Source organism: Meriones unguiculatus, chromosome 3, assembly GCF_030254825.1.
Source record: "Meriones unguiculatus strain TT.TT164.6M chromosome 3, Bangor_MerUng_6.1, whole genome shotgun sequence".
In the NCBI taxonomy this organism is placed as follows: Eukaryota; Metazoa; Chordata; class Mammalia; order Rodentia; family Muridae; genus Meriones; species Meriones unguiculatus.
In genome coordinates this window covers 2,084,665-2,094,401 of record NC_083351.1, presented here as the reverse complement: position 1 = coordinate 2,094,401, position 9,737 = coordinate 2,084,665, and the positions used below count along the sequence as shown (strand labels likewise).

Sequence of the window (9,737 nt, the reverse complement as noted above, 5' to 3'; positions counted from 1 at the left end):
CTGTTGCCCATCCCAAATCTTCCTCTAGTTAAATCTAAGGCTCCTGGCAGTACCCTGAAGCCCTTTATCTCGTTTTCCTCATCCCAGTATGCCATATTTACACAATCTTTATTTTTCATTGTCTGTCTCTTTTATTATTTTTGAAATATGGCTCTTGTCGCTCAGGCTGGCCTCAAACTTGCTGTAAGCCTAGAATGTCATTGAACAACTGATCCTCTTGCCTTGACAGGCTGAGCACACCACCAGGCCCCATTTATGATGTACTGGGAATCGAACTCGGGCTTCACGCATTCCAGAAAAGCGCTCTGCTAATTAAGCTACATCCCCAGAATAATCGTGTCCTTAGTAGGTATTTGGATGTTCGGAAAGGTGGCCACCATAGCCTATTAGGATTCCCAGTAGGCACACTAGACAGCCCCAGTGAGGCTTAAGAGAGAGTGGCTCCACTCATCCGTCCCACAAACGCCTGCGCGGTGGCTCCCTGGCGAGCGAAGGTGCTCTCTATGGTCCTTTCCGTCGGCCGCCGGAAGTAAGGCCCCGCATTCCGGAAGCGGCGCGATGGCGGCGGCAGCGGCGGCAATGACAATGTCCGAGGCCTGGCCGGAGCTGGAGCTGGCGGAGCGCGAGCGTCGGCGCGAGCTGCTGCTGACTGGACCCGGGCTGGAGGAGCGGGTGAAGGCGGCGGGCGGGCGGTTACCGCCGCGGCTCTTCACGCTGCCGCTGCTGCACTACCTCGAGGTGAGCGGCTGCGGCAGCCTGCGTGCCCCCGGGCCGGGCCTAGCGCAGGGCCTGCCGCAGCTGCACAGCCTGGTGCTGCGGCGCAACGCGCTAGGTCCCGGCCTGAGCCCGGAGCTGGGGCCGCTGCCGGCGCTGCGCGTGCTCGACCTGTCGGGCAACGCGCTGGAGGCGCTGCCGCCGGGCGAGGGCCTGGGCCCCGCCGAGCCTCCCGGTCTGCCGCAGCTGCAGAGCCTCAACCTCAGCGGCAACCGCCTGCGCGAGCTGCCCTCCGACCTGGCCCGCTGCGCCCCTCGCCTGCAGAGCCTCAACCTCACCGGCAACTGCCTGGACGCCTTCCCCGCCGAGCTCTTCCGGCCAGGAGCTCTGCCCCTGCTCAGTGAGCTGGCAGCTGCCGACAACTGTCTGCGGGAGCTGAGCCCAGACATCGCGCACCTGGCTTCGCTCAAGGTCAGTGGGGCTCGAGGGGCGGGGGACGCGTCCTGCTGCCCCTCTTTGGAGGTGTTGGAGGATGTCTTTGCCTATGCAGCCGGTCCATCTCAGCTCACTTCTCGGACCTTTGTACTCAAGGGTCTCCAGACGTGTGAGTTTGAAAGTTACCAGTCTTGGCTTTCTTACGTGGGAAGAAGTCCAAGAGCAGGGAGCCAGGTCTAGTTTTGTGTGTATAATTGTAAGCTGATCGGGTTTCCAAATGGCGGAGCATCCAGGCAAAGCACAAAAAAAAAAAAAAACAGAAGAGAACAGGAATTGGCGTTGGGCGGCGGATTGAGGGCTATGTAATATTCACTCTTAACAACAGCCTTCATCCGAGGTTGGTCGGGGTCGAGGCTTTTGTTTCATAGAAAGCCGAAGTGCTTACCCAAAGCCAACAACACACCTAGAGTTTTCCTCGGGACTGCCTTGTGAAAGGGACTGGTTTCTTGTGCTCTGTGGTCCCAGACTCCCACCAGGTGCTCATTGTCTGTTAAGTGAGTCACGGGAAAGCCCGCGAGACCTGACTGCAGCCTAGGGTCTCCACAGTCGCTTAGTCATATCCTGGCCACCTGGCTGTGTCCATTGTTCCCTCTCCCTACCCTCGGCATTCTTGGCAGAGCAGGTCTGTGTCTCCTACTTCTCATCCTAGAGTTTATGCAGACCTTTCCTGATGAAGGTAGATAAGCATAGCAGCTGGATTGCAAGGAAATTTGCTGTTGAGAGATCAGAGTTCACTTTGCAAATATGTCTATATGATTATTATGTAGATTTAAAGACTTGGCTGTGTGTGAGTCGTTTCTGGGGGGGGGGGGGTTAGAGAGAAGTGGGATGTGGGTGGGCCACTCTGCAGATGTGGCATGTTTTTGGCATCTCCTGGAGGAGGCTGTGGGATGTACGTTGGGTACTTTAGGCCTCCCCATGGCTTAGGTAGGACACAGCATGTGCGCTGCTCTGCCTTTCTTTGCAGCAGATGTTTCGGATTCCAGGAGGCTGGTGGCTGTTATAATATGGTGCCTGTCTTGTTTCACCCACTGACCTTTTTGGCTTCGAGAATTGATTCAGCTGCCTTTCCTGCCAGTTACTTCAGTGGCTGTTTAGCTGACACTGAGCTGAGCTGGCTGGCTGTTGTCTATGTATCTTCTCTTGGGACCTCTCTCTCCTCACCTGGCAACTCAAAGCATCGTTGTCAACTTGCCACTAAACCACGTTCCACAGTTAGGAAAGCAAAGCCCAGCACAGACAAGCATGTGATTAGGCCCTGGGCAACGGCACCAAGACCTCCACTTCTTTCTGCACTTCCAGAAGAGAGACTCAAACACAGGAACCTTGGTCATTACCCAAGAGCTGCTACCACACCTGACTCCACACCAGCTTGGGGAGCTATCAAGAGGGCCTCCAGTGCGCTTCACTTGAGACTCTTGCAGTGGGCAGGACAGCAGCGTAGTCATCAAAGACACCCCCATGGAGGTTCCCCCAGCTGAGGATTGCTCCCTCCCTGTAGCTCACACAGGGACCAAAGCCTCTCGGCAAGAGAGCCTGGGCTAAATAAACCCTCCCTAAGCTCTGAATCTCACTTGTAGCCACGGGTAGCCAGATTGACTTGGGGGCCTGGTGATCCACCCAGCAGGCATTGACTGGTGTCTGACACTGAGGTGGTCCTTTCGTGTCTCCCACACATGCCATCTCACATTGCTCTGACCACTATGTTGTGCTGCCTTTCCCAGCACAGGCAGTCCCACTTGTCACTGAACTGGGTGGGGTTTGTGTTGAGCTGGAAGTTCAGCATATCCTGCAAGGTACCTAGATGTCCCAAGCACAGCCATTCACAGCTTCCTATAGGCACTGGAAGGCCAGCACTAGCACACATGCCCTGCTTGAGCCTCTGCTGATGTTGCCTTCCCATCCTTGCTTACCCAGCACACCTCCAACCCAGCTCCCTGCCCATGACAAGGTTGCCACTCGGCACCAAGGGCTGGCTGAAGATGAGCAAGCATCAGGTGAAGGGTGCTTCACCCTATGGCTATGTGTGGTAGGACCCACTGACCTCTTTCATCTTTTTGTCTCCGTCCTCACAGGGCTCCAGGCAGATACTGAGCTGGCATTCAGACTATTGCTCCCTTGCAGAGACACACACATGTGCAAGCCAACCTTGTGTTTTTACCCAGAAGGCCTTGCTGTTGCCTGGCCTCTTTCTCCTCAAGGGCCTGTGTCCCTCTTTTACATGTTTTTCTCCTTTAGCTTTTATAGTTTACTACTGTATCTTGGTGGTATGCCTGGAGCCCTCCTCTGTGCTTTGTCTTCTCGCCCAAGCAGCCTGACAGCTTGAGCCAAACAGATTTCTTCTCACTTGCTTCATAAGTTGACGCTGAGTAGCTCCGCCATCCAGAGCAGATGGCATTTCGGTAGCAGTCCACTTCCTGTGCTGTCATCCTTCTGTTTGCACACCCCATGTTGCTAGACTATGCTGAGCGCAGAGGTGGGGGTGTTCACACCCATGGTGGCTGTAGACCTCCCCCAGGCTCTTTCAGAAAGATGCTTGATGATGAGCAAAGAACAAGGCAGACCAGAGTCCCCACCAACCCTTAGAAGTGTTTATGTGTGGTTCTCACACTGCTTCCCAGCCAGGCACGCAGCACAGGCTACCTGTTGGCAAAGAAACACCGAGCAGATGCCTCTTGGTTTCCTATTGTAAAACACTGTCCTCTGGACCTCAGAGCAGCTGTGACTGATGCTTGTGGTGGACCTCCCAGATCAGGCTCAGTGACTATTGGTGTCCCTCGTAGAAGGAGAGAGGGTCATTGGAACTGATCTCAGCCCCTCCTAGCCACTTGTATGTAATTCTACCCTAGTTACGTGAGGCCTTGTGATCTGGGGAGGTGTGTGCAGACACTCATCTAGTCAGCTGTGAGGAAGCATCATCCATGCTGTGTTGATTCTTTGTAGTAGTATGGCTGCTTTGAGGTCACTCACATTCCTGTAAATAAGCCTTGTCCACATTCTCTGAGCAAGCTCATTAGACTCGTTGGCTCCCTGAGTTAGACACTTGCAGTATAAGGCAGGGCAGCATCTGTCTCTGTGACACCCAGCTTGCTGCTGACCTCCTCCCCACTGATCCAGACTGCGTGCAGGCCTGACATGTTGAAGTGGCTAGCCTCTGTGGCCTGAGGAAGGGGAGAGGGGCCCAGCAAGCAGTTACGGCCCTGCAGGTAGTTCATGGGGCAGCCCGGCTGCGGCTCCTGGGCTGGGCCACAGGAGAGCTTGTTGTCTACCTGTGCAGACCTGGGCAGCCTGATTCTTCTCTTCTCTCGCTAGACACTGGACCTCTCTAACAACCAGCTGACTGAGATCCCCGCCGAGCTGGCAGACTGCCCTAAGCTCAAAGAGATCAACTTTCGAGGAAACAGGCTTCGGGACAAGCGGCTGGAGAAGATGGTGGGTGGCTGCCAGACCAAGTCCATCCTAGAGTACCTGCGTGCTGGTGGCCGCGGCGGTCGGAGCAAGGGCCGGCAAGAGGGCTCCGAGAAGGAGGACAGAAAGAAGAGGCGGGAGCGGAAGCAGCGTCGGGAAAGCGGGGAGGTTGAGGAGGAGATAGCCGACTCGGCCAGACTGATGCTCAAGGTCTTGCATGTGTCTGAGAACCCCACACCCCTGACAGTCAGGGTGAGCCCGGAGGTCAGAGACGTGCGCCCTTACATCGTGGGGGCCGTTGTGAGAGGCATGGACCTGCAGCCGGGAAATGCGCTCCGGCGCTTCCTCAGCTCCCAGGTGGGCACTCAGCAGGCAGGCTTGGGGCTGCATGCTGGGGTGGGTACAAGGCAGGCAGACGTGGCTGCATGCAGGGCAGGCATGCAGGCAGCAGGCTTACCTGGTGGGGGCTGCATGCTGGGGTGGGCATGCTATAGCAGACAGATTTGGGGAGTGCATGCTGGGGATGCTGTTGGGGCTAGCAGTCAAGTCGGAGACAGGAGACGCAAGGTGGTCTCTGTGCCTCAGTGTCCCTGCTTCAATGGTAGCATAGCAGGCCCTGGTTTAGGGTGTAGAAGGTTCACTGCCAGCCAAGTTAATGGCTCACACCTTTAATCTCAGCACTCTGGGAGGCAGAGGCAGGTGGGTTTCTGTGAGGTAGAGGCCAGCCTGGTCTACAGAGCTAGTTCCAGGACAGCCAAGGCTACACAGAATAACCCTGTCTCAAAAAACCAAAGAAGAAAGCCAGAAAAAGAAACAGGGAAATGATGATGAGTTAAGTGACCATTGTCAGCAGCACGCTCTTATGGGAGCTCTTGGCTCTGGCTGACTGGACACCTGCTAAGGTTGTCTCTCTGGCATCGGCCTCTGCTGAGGAATGAAAAGCACATCTTTGTGTTTATGCCTAGCAGAGACAAGTACGGCATGTGCAAGTAAGGCCAGAGTTGCTATCTGAGACCTCCCTCAGCAGCACAGGCAGGAAGCCAGTGGTGCCCTGCCCCCAGCCTTGCCTGGCCTAGTTGCAGACCTTCAGGCTATCTTATGAATGAGGTGATAGGTTAAGATGAAAGATCCTCAAAAGAAGTCCCATGTTCTAGAATTAAAGAGAAGAGAGAGGCTGATAGTGACCAGAAAAACATGGTTGGGAGACAGATTGGGTACACTTTGTGATAGTGAACTTGCAGGCTGGGAGGGAACTACCGGCCATGGCCTCCTTGTGGTGCCTCCCTGGACAGCAGGGACCCTGAAGCACACTGCTGTGCTCTTGTCTGTAGACGAAGCTTCATGACGACCTCGGTGAGAAGAGGACAGCAGCAACCATTGCGACCCATGATCTCCAGGCAGTGCGTGGGCCCCTGCTGTATGCAGCCCGGCCACCGGAGGACCTCAAGGTGCCAGCCAATCCACCCCTCTGGCCACATTGCCCTTTCCCTTAGGAGACTCAGGCTGAGGGTTGGACCTGGGGAGCTTAACCTGTACTTTGCAGGCAAGTGCATGAGGTTTGAGACTCCTGCCCTCACTCTGGGCGCAGTACATAGCTGTACAAATGCCCATGGTAGGGAAGGGGTTTAGAAGGTGCTTCTTTCACTGTTTCTTTTATTGAGACAGGGTCTCACTCTGTAATCCTGTCTGGCATGGAACTTTTTGTGTGGAGCTGACTGTCCTTGAACTCAGAGAGCTCTACCTTCCTCTGCCCCCAAGTGCCGGGATTAAAGGCATGTGCCACTATGGCTCCCCAGCTTATTACCAGTGATTCTGGTTTATGTCCCAGAACTCACAGAACACCAGTGTGAGCTGAGTCACCGTGCTGCTTGCTCTAGGCTGTTGGCTTCTGGGCTGTGTTTGGCAGAGAGACTAGGGGACTGGGGGTAGGGGGTTGAGGGAGTCCTCAGGTGCCAGTTTCAACCAGCTCGTACAACTAAATCCTGTCTCTTCACTGGCCTCAGCAATCACAGGTTCTAAGAAACAGTTGTTTGTGAGCTGCGTTTAAAGTGAAGCTCACCTAGGAACTTTGAGCGTTGTGCACCCCATCTCCGGGGGTGGGGGGAGGGAGAGGTGTCCTGGAGATAGCCAGCCAGTCTGTTACCGTGACGGGCCTTGCTCTCTTGCTTCCACATCTGGAAAGTTGGCAAGCCACTCCCCAGCTAGCGGCTAAGATGGAGATTCCCAGCATCCCTTATATTCCAAGGTGCCCTCGGCAGCAAGAGGAACTATGGGCTCTGCTCCTGCAGATTGTGCCTTTGGGGCGGAAAGAAGCCAAGGCCAAGGAGCTGGTGAGGCAACTGCAGCTGGAGGCTGAGGAGCAGAGAAAACAGAAGAAGAGGCAGAGCGTCTCGGGGCTGCACAGGTCGGTCAGCTGGCGTGTACAGGGTGGTCTTTGCATACCACCCAGCACCAATCAGCGGTACCTTGGCCAGCCTCGTTAGCTGCCAGAAGCTCAAAAACATAACTGGATGGGGAGGGAATCTCCCCAGACTTCTTCCTACCCCTCCTGAAAGGACCAGGCTGCATTGGGGTGGGGGACTCCTGCTCTAGGCAGCTGTCGGCTTTTCCATGTTGGGGTGAGGATTGTTGAGCTCTGCCTCCAGGATCTCCGGGCAGCTGAGGATGCAGGGTGAGGCAGCTCTGGGGTCACATCACTGCACACTTAGGCTTTGATGTTGCGCCTAGTTGGTCTGCAGTTTGCCCCTGCTCGGCTTCCCTGGCCGCTCACACCGTGCCTGTCACCTGGATCCCTCCCACGCAGGTACCTTCACCTACTGGACGGGAAAGAAAACTACCCATGTCTTGTGGACGCGGAGGGAGATGTGATTTCCTTCCCACCTATAACCAACAGTGAGAAGACGAAGGTAGGCAGTGTCTGAGTGACAGCCCTGCCCTCTAGGCAGTCCTAACCGCCCAGCTACCCACTTTTGAGTGACAGACATGCAGAGCAGAGGGCTGGGGACCTTTCTGCTACAGGTTTCTGGTTTTGAAGCAGGTTTTCATGTAGCCCAGACTGGCCTTTGATACGTAAGCTGAGAACTAGCATGAATTATTCTGACCCTCCTGTTTCCTTGTCCCTGATGCTAGGATTGTAGGCATGCACCACCATGCCTGGTTATGCCTTGCTGGAGATTAATCCAAGGCTTCATACATACGAGGCAAGCACACTCGCTCTTCCTCCAGCCCTGTGTAACTCTGCTTCTAGATTTCTCTTCTGAATACATTGAGTGGCCGGTGTCCACACACCAATAACTATTCTTTTCTGAAATCCGACTCTTAAGATTAAGAAAACAACATGCAACTTGTTCTTGGAAGTAACCAGTGCCACCAGCCTCCAGCTCTGTAAGGACATCATGGACAGCCTCATCCTGGTAAGTTAGCCCAGCCCTAGATCCTTGCATGAGGGGCAGCTTTGTGTTCCCACCTTTATATAGCTGCCGTTTGTTCCTTCTGTGGGTTACTGCAGCCAACTCCCTGGGTCCCTTCTCTCCCAGTTAAAAAGGTTGTCTTCATTTGCAGAGAATGGCAGAACTGAGCAGAAGCACTTCAGAAAATAAAGAGGAAGATGCGCTCTCGGGTACAGAGGCTGATGCCAGCTGTGGGCTTTCTGATCCCAACTTGAATCTGAGAGCTGGGAAGGATGGACAGTGCCCCCTGGTGGTGGAGCAGGTCCGGGTGGTGGACCTGGAGGGGAGTTTGAAGGTGGTGTACCCATCCAAGGCCGACCTGCTAGCCATCCCTCCCCATGTGACTGTGGTTCGCTGACAGCCCTGCAGTGGCCCTGCGGTGTGCTGTAGATAAGTGTGGCTGTTCTTCGTTCCTTTCCCAGGGTATTTTAGGGAGTCTGCTTTGTCCGGTGATTGTTGTAACCTGAGTTGTGTATCATTACAGCACTAATGTGAAATGTGATTCTCTGTCTGTTGTTCTCATGGATCGTTGAGATAACTGCTGGAAATGCTCGGAATCATGCGTCAGATAACGTAGGAAAGACCCTGCCCTTGGTTGGCCGTGCAGTGTAAATTCACGTTGAATTCAGGCATTCTGTTGAACAGTGTTTATTTTTCTACAGCGTGTTAGCTTTTTTTAACATCATCTGTGCAGGAACATCATGTTGTGATCTGAGTCTTTTTCGAGCTTCCTTCCTAGCATGGAGCTGTGGCCATGCTCCCAGCACACACCTGCCATCCCTGAGCCAGAGCGCTTGGTCCTAAGAACCAGCCAGCTGCAAAGGGCCTCCCTGGCCCCGTGCCTTAGCATCTGGCGGGGCAGACGACCAGCCCTCCAGCCTTTCCACTTGACACCATCTTCTCGTGGGTGGTCTTTGACCAAAGGACAATTTCTGTCTTCTTTAAAAGAACAATGGTTTGGGTTTGGGCTTGCTGTTTGGGGGTTTGGTTCTGTTTTGAGGCTGTGTAAGAGCCTTTAGTTGTCAGACCAGTGAGGTTCCAGGCCTCTCCTGGGAGTGTCCTGGACAAAGCTGGTAGGTGTTTTCCAGAGCTCCATGAGACACAGTTGCTCACAGGTCCCTTTGAGCAGCCATGGCAAGAACTCTCCCACTGTGTGGCTCCACCAAAGTGTGTAAGGGTGGCGCTGCCCTGTGCCCACCCTGTCCCCTGCCCCTCATTCCTGCTGTTCCTCTACCACAGCCCATGACAACCTTGGGATTTTGGAACTGTTTTTACAGATACAAGCAGAGCGCCTCTTTGTTCTAATAAAACTAATAAAAACCCATTGGTAGCAGCATCTCTGCACCCCAGCAGCCTTGCCACTGTCTCAGGGGTGTGTTACAGTTGCCACACATGGGGAAGCAGCCTAAATCCCCACCTGGTTCTAACCCACACCAGGTGTACATGACCTTGGGGTCACTGGGGCAGCTCCCTGCATACTACTAGCCAGAGCTCCAGGCTAGTGAAGACACTGTCCAGTGAAGACACTGGACAGTTGTCAGGAGGGGCTGGGAGGACCTGGCCCAGTTTGGAGGGCAGGGTACTGCTAGGTGCCCACCCCCACTGTCAGCTCAGCAGTGCAGGACTGCCAGGAGAGACCTGGGTACTCCTCTCCTCAGCTGGTTCCCTTAC

At 54.6% G+C, this 9,737-nt stretch overlaps 1 protein-coding gene across 1 annotated transcript; it reads left to right on the top strand.

Annotated features, from left to right (window-relative positions):
* Nucleotides 1-529: 529 nt before the first annotated feature.
* On the top strand, nt 530-9,390 carry Lrrc47 (leucine rich repeat containing 47). The gene is made up of 7 exons (XM_021655204.2): nt 530-1,185; nt 4,522-4,974; nt 5,949-6,065; nt 6,906-7,021; nt 7,421-7,523; nt 7,941-8,030; nt 8,179-9,390. The coding sequence occupies exons 1-7, from the start codon at nt 559-561 to the stop codon at nt 8,422-8,424; spliced, it is 1,752 nt and encodes a 583-aa protein (XP_021510879.1). The 5' UTR covers nt 530-558; the 3' UTR covers nt 8,425-9,390.
* The last annotated feature ends 347 nt before the right edge of the window (nt 9,391-9,737 follow it).